Raw genomic sequence first — 12,201 nt, 5'->3', positions numbered from 1 at the left:
TATTTTCCAAATGAGAAAAAAACAAAACAAAACTTGTGCAACACAAACTTAAGAGCAAAACCAGGGTGACTCATTCCCTCTCTAGTGCTCTTCCATTGCAAATGCTAATAAAACCTCAACGGAAGGTGGCATTTGGGGCATCCAGGGAGGGGCATACATTTTCTGAAAGGTTGTAGATAGGCTTTTAAATACACGTACGTTATTTATAATAAGCACAGGACGGCTGTGGGAGGACGTCTTGAACTTCAGCCCTATTAATGCAACAAATACATGTATACGAAGCTCATTAAAGGCCATACATTAACTGCTCTCCAATCCACTGACTCCCGCCATCGGGGCTTGCCTACTAAGTTCCCTTACTTGATAGGAAATGGAACCAGTCTTTCTCGTCTTCAAACCTCAGTTTCCCCACCTGTACAAGGACCACGTGCTCCCCTCCGACAGGACACATCAAATCTAACCGGGCAAGATTCTACAGGCTCGAGGACAGCGTTAGGTAATCGGTAAAAGCCTGGAAAAACGACTGACAGCATTTACTCTTCTCCCGCCAAGACCAAACTTCCCGCCACCGCCCGCTTTCCAGAGCAGCCCCGAAGGGGCGTGACCCCGACAGCAGGAGCCACGCCCCAGGAGAGCCGAGGCGGGCCGGCCTTGGCCGCGCCCCACCCTGCGGCCCGGGGCAGGGACCTGCAGTGACGTCATACGACTTCCTCCGTAGCCATCCGCCACGAGAGAAAGTAGTCCCAAGCGCCCCCTTCAACCCGTCACCCATACTAGGCGACAGGTAAAATTATAGAGTCCCTCCTGACCCAATTATGGTCTGAGGCCTCGGAGCGACCTTGCGGAACCCTGGGAATCTGTTTTTCTCCGGGGCAGCGGTGGAAGTAGTTCCGGCACACAGTAGGAGGATGGGTTCCTCCGCAGCGGGGGAAAGAGGATGGCGACCTCGTCGATGCCGGAGCCGGAGAGGAAGGCGGCAACGAAAGCCTCAGGTGAGCGTCGGGTAATGTCAGGCCGCCCGCCCTGCACCCTGCTGTGGAGTAGGGCCCCACTGCGGAGATACCCGGCGGCGAGGTCCCGGGCCGGCGGGGCTGTCCGAACAGGGCCCCGGGGTCCCAGGCCCTTTAGTCGCTCTCGCACTTGCCTGAGCGGAAAACCCGGCGCCGCCGCAAGATGGCGTCGGGCCTGGAGCGCAGGCAGCGCCGGGGACAGCCCCGAGTCACCAGGCCCCGAGACCGTCGCTGTCAGCCCCCTCCGCAGGGGAACCAGGGGCGGGGGGAGCGAACCACTGACCCAGGGGGCCTGCGGGTTGTACCACCGACCCCGCACTCGGGGGGGGGCCTGGGGGCCAAAGGGCCGAACCACTGCGCCCGGACGGGGCCCGTAAAGCGAGCCATTGTGCGGGGCCTGGGAAAGGGCCAAGATTACCGGCCAGTGACCACCCAGCCAGGGAACGGCCCTAGCCTAGGAAGCGAGACTTCCTAATCCTCTTCCGGGAGCTCCCCTCGCAATACACGTGAAGCCCCGCCCTGTCAGAGACTCAGTCTTTGCATCTGCGAAATGGGCCCAAGAATGCGGATGAGGGGGTCGCGGTCGCCGGGGCCAGGGAGGCGGCCCACTTGTTCCAGTTCTGGTCACCTCTTCTCGCAGAGTGAAAACCCTAGACACTGCGCCCCCCTATCAGGCGGCCCTCTGAACCGATGGAGGAGAACGAGGTGGAGAGCAGTAGCGACGCCGCCCCTCTTCCTGGCCGGCCCGAGGAACCCTCTGAGAGTGGCCTGTGCGTGTGCACTTCAGAAGCCGTGTCTGCAGATAGCAGCGACGCCGCGTCTGCCCCAGGGTCGGGGGAGACCGACGACTCTGGCGTGGGGCAAAGCTCAGACCGCGGCGGCCGCTCTCTGGTATGGTCCGTGCTGGACGGCGTGGGTGGAGGCAGGGACCAGGGCAGCAGCACCTGGCAGCCGAGGAGCAGCAGCCAGCAAGGCTTGCTTGGTGCTTATATTTGTTGTTTCTGAGCCAGGCACCACGCCAAACACCTGGCGTGGATTTTCTTGGCCAAGCTCATACCTTGTAAGAACATGCCACTTTTTTTTTTAAAGAAAGGGAAATCAAGGCACAGGCTGCTGACAGTCAGGACACAGGTCTAGACTTGGGCTTATCCACTGCCCTGCCCAGCGTCCCCACACCTGGAGAGGTAGCGTCCTGGGTCACATCTTGGCCCCTGCCGGGAAACCTTTCTGAGCCTCAGTCTTCCTGTCTGAGACGTGAAGCAGGAGTGCCTGCTTCCATGAGTGTGGGTTGCCACCATTCCCTGGAGAACGCCTTGTAAGCCATGTCTTCCTGGCCCTGCCACTTTGTAGCTCTGAGATTCTGAGCAATCCACCCAACTTCTAGCCCTTGACTTCCTCATCTCAAAAGTGAGAATAACAACCATACTTGCCTTGTAGGGTTTTGTGAGGGTTACCCGAATCCCCGTGTGCAAAGCAGTAAAACTGCTCTCAGCACATGGTAAGCACATGGCGTTTAGTCCTCCTTATCTGCAAGGTGGTGCTCACGTGCAGGCATCTCTTGACAGCTACAAAACAATGGCCCTCTCATTGGGGTTTCATTAGGTCAGCAGAGATGGGCCTGCCGTGTCTAGACCTTGGAGCTACAGTTGGGGACAAGACAGGTGTGGTCCAGGCCCTTATGGAGAGTGCAGCCTGGCATGGGGGTCATCATGGTGCAAGATGCATCCTACAGGCCCTGGGGTTTGAGTGGGGGGTGCCTCTGTAGGACCGAGGAATTCAGTCCACGTTGGGCTTATCCACTGCGTGGCCAGTGGCAAGAGGCAGTGTCCTGGTTCAAGTTTTGACCCTGCCTGGAACTCACTGGGAGACCTCTCTGAAAAAGCCTCAGAAGTGCAAAAGCAACCTGCCATTTGTGTCACAGTGATGGGGAACATGGAGGGCAGGAGCACAGAGGTCCTCACTTGGGCCCCAGAGTCAGGGTGGACTTTCTGAAAGAGACTAACTAAAGGGTGGTGCAGGAGGCTGAGTATGAATTAGCCGGGGGCCAGTGTGGGAAGTTGTAGGCTTGGAGGGAGGATTTATGCAACAACCCAAGGAAACATCTCCAGCTGGGAGATCTCCAGGGGAGGAGTGTGGAGAGCCCCTTCCCTTACGGTCTTCTTTTCAGTAGACTCTTGACTAGAGAGCTTCTCCCACCAGGCCTCAGTGGGGCTAAGGGTGTGGATGGCCCCACTCACCATGTCCTCGAGCTAGAGAGCTCTGGATAGCAAGTGGGAGCTGGCAGGGCCCCTGCCTGCCCCATCCCTGGCTCCTGAGCTGTGCCACTGTTCTCGTCCCCCAGGAGGAAGTATCTGAGGGCAGCTCAAGCACTGACCCTCTGCCTCATGGCTACCTCCCTGATTCATCTTCTGTGTCCCATGGGCCTGTGGCAGGGGTGCCAGGTGGCCCCCCAGCACTGGTGCATTCCAGTGCTCTCCCGGACCCCAACATGCTAGTGTCTGACTGCACAGCTTCCTCCTCGGACCTGGGCTCCGCCATTGACAAGATCATCGAGTCCACCATCGGGCCCGACCTCATCCAGAGTGAGTCAGAGGGTGACAGGGTCGCCTCACAGGGGTTTCCCTGCGAGTCCAGCAGCCAGCTGCGCACAGCCAGCTGCGTGAACAAGACAAGTGTGTAAGAGGGAAAGGATAACCGTTGCCTGGTGGTGAATGACACAGGATTAAATAACTCAGTGCATTAAAGCCCTTAGCCTGGTGCCCCTGTGTGTCAGCGTTCAGTCGAAAACAGAAGTAGTTCTAGCTGTCTTTGTGCTGGGGACACTTTCAACACTTCACATGCAGGAGCTCATTAATCCTCCCAGTAACCCCAAAGGTAGATGCTGTCATTATCCTTACCATCCAGATGATGAAACCGAGGCATGGAGTACGTCACCACCGTCACTAGCATGGGGCAGAGGATGGTCCTGGGCCATAAGCCCAGACGGTGACCCCAGAGCACATGCTATTAGGTAGTATGCTGTGCTTTCTGTCATTAGTGATGTTCACAGAGGCCCTAGCAATTTACAGAGCTTTGGGACAGTCTGGGAAGCCAACTCAGAAAGTGGCGCAGGGGATTCTTGACCCTGAAGAAGTTCAGAGAGGGAGGAGGAGGACTTTCCTAGTAGTCAGAGGCCAGGGAGGTGGGTAGCCCCAGCATCCTGGTGACTTGGCCTGTGGCTCACTCACATCACCTCCCACCTGCCCTGCAGAGGCGCACCTGAGGGTCAATGGACCATGCAGCTGGTTTCCAGTTGCAAGAGGTAGGGGGACCTGTGAGTGGGCCTGTCCTGTGACCCCCTTCCAGGAGGGTGACCCTCCTCCTGTCTGCCTAGGCTGCATCACCGTGACCAGTGCTGAAGATGGTGGGGCTGAGGCCACACGCTACCTGATCCTGCAGGGCCCAGATGATGGTAAGACCAATATCAGCCCCAGGGAGGCCTGCAGGGAGCAGGAAAGGACAGGTCCTGCCTCAGATCTGTGTGAGCCCTGTGTGGTCTCAGCAGACTGTCCAGGGCAATTGCCATTGCTCTGGGCCTCACATTTCCCTATTGGCAAGGTGCCTCTGGGGGGAATTTGGTTCTGGGATCCCTGGGCCTGCCTGGGACAGGGCAGCTGGAGCTCATAGCCAGTCCTGCCCCATGCTGGACTTCCCTCAATCCTCTGATCTGTTCCCCAGGTGCCCCCATGACATCACCAATGTCCAGCTCCACCCTGGCCCACAGCCTGGCTGCCATCGAAGCCCTGTCTGATGGTCCCACGTCCACATCCACATGCCTGGAGCCACCTGAGGAGGTGCAGGGTGGGGCCAGCTCCCTGGCACAGCTGCCTCCGGCCTCTGGCACTGAGGAGCTGGACCTGCAGAGCCTGGAGGCCATGATGGAGGTGGTCGTGGTGCAGCAGTTCAAGTGCAAGATGTGCCAGTACCGCAGCAGTACCAAGGCCACGCTGCTGCGGCACATGCGGGAGCGGCACTTCCGCCCAGGTACGTCTGCAGCAGCCTGGCTTGAATGGCATGGAGGGTGGCGTCCTGGGGACCAGACACGACAGGCTCGTCTACCCTCGCAGCAGCCACAACAGCAGCAGCTGGTAAGAAGGGACGTCTCCGGAAATGCGGCAGCTCCACCAAGACCCAGGAGGAGGAAGGGCCCGAGGAGGAGGAGGAGGATGACATTGTAGATGCTGGTGCCATTGACGACCTGGAGGGTGAGCACCAGGGTTCTGAGGGCGGCCGTCCCACCCCCATCGGCAGCGACTCACTGAGCGCCCCGCTCTCGTGGGGCAGACACCCACTGGGCGCTTCCAGCGTTCGAGAGGAGGCTGGCGTGGGACCGGGACTGTGCAGTTGTGCAGGCTGCACACTTGCATACAGCCAGGGGCCTTTCTCACATTTATTCAATAGCAGTGTAGGCAAAAACGCATCTGTGGGGGCTTTCTTTGTAGTAATGCTGAAAGTAAAAAGAAAAAGCCATATATTTTGTTTGCCTTACGTCTGAAATACTATTTCAACACACATTTATTTTTTAAAAATTAGTTATTTCACTTCACTTATGCTAATTTTTGAAATCATCTTTCAGTTTGGACAAGGCTCTTGAAGTACTCGGTCGCCATCTGTGGCTGGCGGCTGCTGGGTGGGATGGTGCAGTTTGTGAACTCGGGTTGACTACAGCTGTTTTCTGGTGATGATCAGAATGTGTTGAGGAGGGGCTGCTTCCTCGGCTTCACATAAAGATACTGCTTGAGCTCATGGCAGGTGCCAGGAAGGATGCAGAGAAAGGACAGCAGGGGCTTGGAGGAGGGATGCTGACAGTCTCTTGGGGGCCACCTCGAGGAGCTGACCAAGGGGTCAGGGCTGGAAGGGTGGGCCCAGCCACTGTCCTTCTTTCACTGCCCCCACAGAGGACAGCGACTACAATCCAGCTGAGGATGAGCCCCGAGGCCGGCAGCTTCGGCTCCAGCGCCCCACACCCAGTTCCCCAAGACCACGAAGGCGACCTGGCCGGCCCCGGAAGCTGCCTCGTCTGGACACCTCAGACCTGTCTGCTGGTGAGACTTGGTCATGGGCAGGGCCATGTGTGGGGTGGCCTTACTCCCCGCGTGCTTCTGTGGAGCACCTGAGACTGAGTCTGCCACGGTGCGGCAGCCTTGCCCCACTGTCCCACAGGCCTCCAGTAGAGGGGAGGTCCCAGCCAGAAGCCCTAGCACAGCTTGGGAAGCTGACTCCCAGTGGCAAATTGTCACAGCAGGAGAGGAGTCAGGGTGTCTGTGACTGAACCGTTAAGAAGTTTCCAACATCACTGAAATGAGAACACCAGTCGGCGGCCCCAGCTGTGGGTGTGTGCGCGCTGCTGCCTCTCGCATGCTGCGTGGCCAGGAGAGCGTCGCTTGCCCCTTATCTGTGAAACTTCTGATGTTTAAAGTGGTAGACTCAGTGCTGCGTGAGGAGGCGACACATTCAGATCACCTGCGCTGCCGAGGGTGCGAGTGACAGCAGCCCCTCCCTCCCTGCCTCCCACTGACCCCTGGTCACAGCCTCACAGGGGAAGCCAGTAGAGAGCATTGCGGTCACTTCCCAAGCCCACAGTGTGACCGTTTGACAGATAGGACAAACTAGGCTCAGAGGGGGACAGTGTTGCCTGAGGACGCACTGACGGTGGAGCCCAGCGTCCTGCCTGAGAGGTCCCCAGATCTCTTGCTATAGCTTAAGACTGTCCCATTTAAGCTTGTCCCTCTGACCTTGGGCTGCCTGCAAGTGACCCAATGTGTGCATCAGTGGTCTGTGACTGGGTTTGGGGGCATCTTGACTGGCCTACGGCCCACCTGTCCCCGTGGGTCCTATGTGTGTGGCCGACCTGTGACCTGCCCGTCTGTGGCAGGTGGGGGAGATCCTCTAGTGAGCTCACAAAGCGGCAAGAGCCCTCCAGGGCCGCCAGATCCCGAGGCTCCCAGCTCCTCTGGCCCAGGACACCTGGAGGCCCTGGGCAAGGCTGGCAAGGCCACCGTGGAGCCTGGTGTGAGCCAGTCAGACACGGAGATCGCAGCCCCGTCCTGCCCGGAGGAGCCCGATGCCCCGCCACGCGCCGCCGTGGTCGACCTTCGCGGAGATTTCTGGGCAAGAAATACCGCAAGTACGTGGAGTAGAGCTGAGGGCGGAGGAGGCGGATGGAGGGGCCCCTTGGGTCCCTTGGAGCTCCCACCACCAGACCTCCCACACCCTCTTGCAGGTACTACTACAAGTCACCCAAACCTCTTCTGAGGCCCTATCTGTGCCGCATTTGTGGCTCGCGCTTCCTGTCCCACGAGGACCTGCGCTTCCACGTCAACTCCCACGAGGCTGGTGACCCCCAGCTCTTCAAGTGCCTGCAGTGCAGCTACCGCTCCCGCCGCTGGTCCTCGCTCAAGGTGCAGCAGCGGCGGGTACAGGGGACACGGAAGGCAGGCAGAGGCCGCCATGGTGCCGAGGGAGGGGACTGACCCGTGCGTGCTGGTCACCTTTCCCTTCCTCTCGGGACTTGTGGAGAGAGCCTAGCCTTCCAGCCTCGCTGGGACACTGCGAGGGGCCTGTGGAGGGCTGCCATGGTGTGCGGGGTCGCACGGTGGCACCCCACTTTCAGGGCGCAGTTGCCACGTGGTTGTCATAGGTTTGCTTGCTCACCGCCACACCCTGGCCGGAGTGGCCTCTTCAGATGGTGTTGGGGAGCCTTGCAGCAGAGGGCAGTGATGTGTGTCAAGAAAGAGGCTCCGTCCCCCTTAGCCCGCAGGTTCCGCGTGGGCCTGGGCAGCCCCAGGCCTTCTTTATTCTGGCTCATTTTATCCTCGCGTGGCCCACTGGGGGTGCAGGGTTTCACTAGCCCCATTTTCTGTCCTGGGAACCTGCGAGTTGGTCTGGCCAGTGTACTGTGGCAGCTTGGCAGCTGTTGGGGGTACATCAGGCACTGGTGGTCAGTCACATGCTTTCTTTATGTACTGCTTCCTGCAGACAGGAACCCATGACCCGGAAGTTGTTCTCTGGGTGCCATAGGGGGCTCTCGCATAGCATAGTGGGAAGGGCGGAGGCCATGGAGCCATGCCAACTAGCTCTGCATCACAAGGTCCTTTCACCCCGAGCCTGTTTCCTCTTTTGTCAGATGGCAAGCTGGCACAGGGCTTGGCACAGAGTAGGTGCTGTTACTGGGGAGGGTCCCCAGACTCTGCAGGCCTCGGCCCCTGTAATGCACCTGCTGCCCTTACACCCTTAGTCTGTGAGCTCCCGTGGCAACCCAGCGGCCCTGGGTGCAGACAGAGGGGAGGCGGGCCCAGCCATTGCTCCTCTCCTGCAGAGCACATGTTCAACCATGTGGGCAGCAAGCCCTACAAGTGCGACGAGTGCAGCTATACCAGCGTCTACCGCAAGGACGTCATTCGGCACGCGGCGGTTCACAGTCGGGACAGGTCAGGGCATGGGGGCGCCACTGGGCAGGGGAGGGGAGGCCAGGCTCACCCGATCTGGTCCCACCCTCTTCAGGAAGCCAAGGTGATCATTCCCGATCAGGTAGGCTAGGACAGGGCAGGAGCAGGGCCTCGGGGCCCAGGTCTGGTTTTTGTTCACACCTGGAAAATAGGGACAGTCAGGGACTTGAAGGAGATTTTGTGCCTGCAGGGTTTCTATAAATGATTAGCGATCCCATGCCCTCCAGACCCACACTTCTCAGTGCCAAGAACAGACTTAGGACCAGAAGAAACAGGTGCACCTAGAGACCGGTGGTGGCTCACTGAGTTACAGTTACAGCTTCAGCCAAGGGCTGGCTTCCCTGGGAGCAGTGTGGGAGCAGAGGTGGATGAAGACACACTGGCACCCTGACTCACAGGGGTCTGTGGAAAAGTCGGCTTTCCAGGTGTCTGTGGATTTTCTTAAAAACCTGTTATGGTGGCGCACACCTGTAATCCCAGCTACATAGGAGGCTGAGGCAGGAGGGATCACAAGTTCAAGGCCAGCCTGGCCACCTTAGCCCCTGTCTCAAAATGAAAAGGGCTGGGCTGTAGCTCAGTGGAAGCATGCCCCTGGGTTCAGTCCCCAGCGGTGGGATGGGGGCAGGTAGAGGGAAAGAGGAAAGGAAGGAAGTAAAGGGAGGGAGCTGGGGAGGGAGCAGAAGGGAATTCTGTGGCCAGGTAAGACTGGGGTCACCAGACTGAGCACCTGCCCTTCCGTGGCCCTTTCCTGTGGGGCTTCTCAGCATTTTGTGGTTGAGAGGAGATCATTTCCCAAGGTACCCAAGTGCAGAGCGTGTCACGGCATGTCTCAGCATTGTCCCTAGTGAACCCCCATCCCAGAAACCTGGTCCAAGAGGAAGGATCTTAGTGGGGAGCAGAGGAACTTAGGACTCAGACAGACTCTGGGGGATACGAGGCTGTGTGGGCTGAGGAGGTGTGCTTAACTCCGGGTCTTCCTTTCCTAGGAAGAAGAGGCCAGATCCGGTGAGTGCGGGGCCCTGGCCTGGGAGTGCCTGCCTGGGGGTCGGGGCCAGGGCTGGGCAGGAGGTGGTCTGACCAGCCTTCCTTCTCCTCTTCCCTCTTCATCCGGCCTCCTCTCACGTCTTCCCAGACTCCAAAACTGAGCTCCTTCCCCTGCCCTGTGTGTGGCCGCGTGTACCCCATGCAGAAGAGGCTGACACAGCACATGAAGACGCACAGCACTGAGAACCCCACAGTGCGACAAGGTGGGTGGGCCAAGGGCTGGGCGGGTTGGGGACCTGCCCTGGGCTGTCCCCCTGACTCCACTCCATCCCCACAGTGTGGCAAGTCCTTCAAGAAGCGCTACACCTTCAAAATGCACCTGCTCACACACATCCAGGCTGTCGCCAACCGCAGGTACTTCCCGGCGGAGGCCCCTGCTGATGGGAGCACCCCGCCCGGCGCTGAGCGCCCCTCCCTCTTACCGCCCCCAGGTTCAAGTGTGAGTTCTGTGAGTTCGTCTGTGAGGACAAGAAGGCACTGCTGAACCACCAGCTCTCCCACGTCAGCGACAAGCCCTTCAGATGCAGCTTTTGTCCCTACCGCACCTTCCGGGAAGACTTCCTGCTGTCCCACGTGGCTGTCAAGCACACAGGTCAGGCTGGCACCCCCTCGTGCCCCCCAGCTTTCTGTTCCCCGTGGCCCAGGTCCGAGGCTCCTTCTCCCAGCAGCCCAGCCCTGGGAGCATCACGTCCTCAGGGTGTAAATGGGCTTCCCTGCGTGGCCAGGCCTCACCTGGGCTTGCTGCAGCCGCAGCAGGTAGGCCTGGCGAACAGAAGACCATGTTCTGTCCCCTTGGCGCCCAGCCCAGCCTCTGGTAGGCACCTGGGGGAGTGGAGACAAGGGGCTCGGTTCCCTTAGTGGATTTGTGTCTACCTGGGGGGTGTGGCCGGTGACCTTGAAGACAGCCCCTCTCGGGAAGACTGAGTGCAGCAGGCGCCCTGATCCGTGGCAGTCCTGCCACCACACTGGAAGCCTGGGAATGGATTTCTGGGAGTGGCAGCAGGAGAGGTCACAGGGTTGGGATGGCCTCCCGGAGGGCAGCGAGGGCAGGCATTCGCCACCTGTGCCCACAGGAGCCAAGCCCTTTGCCTGTGAGTACTGCCACTTCAGCACGCGCCACAAGAAGAACCTGCGCCTGCACGTGCGGTGCCGCCACGCAGGCAGCTTCGAGGAGTGGGGGCGGCGCCACCCTGAGGAGCCCCCTTCCCGCCGCCGCCCCTTCTTCTCTCTGCAGCAGATTGAGGAGCTGAAGCAGCAGCACGGCGCCGCCCCTGGACCGCCTCCCAGCTCCCCGGGGCCTCCCCAGGTGAGCAGGTGGCAGGCAAGGGCTTGGGGGCGTGGGCCAGGTGTGGTGCCGCCTCTCCCGGCCCCAGTGTCTTCCTTTGCACGCTGAGGTCCACCAAAACGATCCCGCCCTTTAGATCGTGGCAAGGCCAGCCTGAGCACAGAGTAGGACGGCTCTCCAGAGCACATAGAGAGAATGGAAATACTAGTAGGGTTTTTAATTATTCTCACGCGGAATTCCAAAAGTCAGTAGTCCAGGACTGGCACGGCAGTTTCCTGGTCACCAGGGACCACGCTCTCAACAGTCCCACTCAGCCATTCCAGATACACAACTTCCATTTTTGTGGTTGCCTCATGGTCCAGTAAGGTCGCAGGAACACCAGCCTTCTCAGCCACATCCTAGACAGGAAGCGAGAGGAAGGGATGGGGAAGGTAAAAAGCAGACCTGCCATCTGCCCTTGTATCTTTCCCATGAACTTTAAGTCTCTTTTTCAGCTTCGAGGCCAAACATTACCTAGCTGTAAGGGAGGCTGAGAAATGTAGTCTTCAGGCTGAGTGTGTGTCCTCCCACGGTGAAAACCAGGGTGCTGTTAAGAAAGGAGGGAAGGATGGATTCGGGGTCCGTGGCTCTCCTCTGCCATGTGAGTGCATGCAATGGCCCCAGAAAAAATGGACCCCAGGGTGTGCTGATAGAGCCTAGGCTGAGAAGTCTGAACTCTAGCCTGCCAGCCAAGGTCCTCCAGACCCTGGCTTCAGTCCACTTTCGCATCATTAATGTCATTAAGGCCAGGAGAAATGACAAAGTTGTGTAGCGCCTTGCTGCTCCAAGTGTAGTTCATGGACCTGCAGCAGCGGCATCACCTGGGAGCTTACTAGAAATGCAGAATCCTGGGCCAGACCTGCTGCACTGGAATCTTCATCTCCAGCACAAGGTCTCCAGGTGATGGGTACTCACATGGAAGTTTGATTCGGTGGCGGGGGGTGTACTACCAATTGAAGCCAGGGGCACTTTACCCGTAAGCTACAACCCCAGCCTCTTAAAAAAAATTCTTACTTTGAGACAGGGTCTCACTAAGTTGCACAGGCTGGCCTCGAACTTGCCATCCTCCTGCCTCAGCCTCCTGAGCTGCCATACCACACCAGGCCCTCCCTACGTGGAAGTTTGAGTGTTTACAGACCTCAGTGGTATCCAGAGAGGGACTCCAAGGAGAGGACTCAACTTGCTGGGTCAGAAACTTGACTTTGCCCTGAAGGAACCACTAATTCCCAGGTGTCTGGTGTGCAGCAAATAATGGGTGCTGACTTCCCACGGCGATTAAGAATTGTGACTCCCAGGTATGAAAAGTCTGCTGGAGACGGCTCCCTGATGGGCGAGG

At 58.8% G+C, this 12,201-nt stretch overlaps 1 protein-coding gene across 1 annotated transcript; it reads left to right on the top strand.

The window, feature by feature from the left end:
- Positions 1 to 1,241: 1,241 nt before the first annotated feature.
- Positions 1,242 to 10,934, top strand: LOC306655383 (zinc finger protein 335-like; the record flags this gene model as incomplete). The annotated part of the gene is given in 16 exon segments (XM_079129729.1): positions 1,242 to 1,901; positions 3,352 to 3,592; positions 4,384 to 4,461; positions 4,728 to 5,033; positions 5,117 to 5,254; positions 5,948 to 6,094; positions 6,925 to 7,124; positions 7,127 to 7,176; positions 7,273 to 7,451; positions 8,368 to 8,479; positions 9,484 to 9,502; positions 9,630 to 9,730; positions 9,732 to 9,744; positions 9,819 to 9,895; positions 9,973 to 10,133; positions 10,615 to 10,934. Coding segments are annotated over 16 exon segments (2,343 nt in total). The 5' UTR covers positions 1,242 to 1,700.
- Between the last annotated feature and the right edge of the window lie 1,267 nt (positions 10,935 to 12,201).

Source organism: Sciurus vulgaris (assembly GCF_902686455.1).
Source record: "Sciurus vulgaris genome assembly, chromosome: 2".
In the NCBI taxonomy this organism is placed as follows: domain Eukaryota; kingdom Metazoa; phylum Chordata; class Mammalia; order Rodentia; family Sciuridae; genus Sciurus; species Sciurus vulgaris.
The sequence above is the reverse complement of the archived record's forward strand: the minus strand, read 5'-3'. Positions and strand labels throughout refer to the sequence as shown.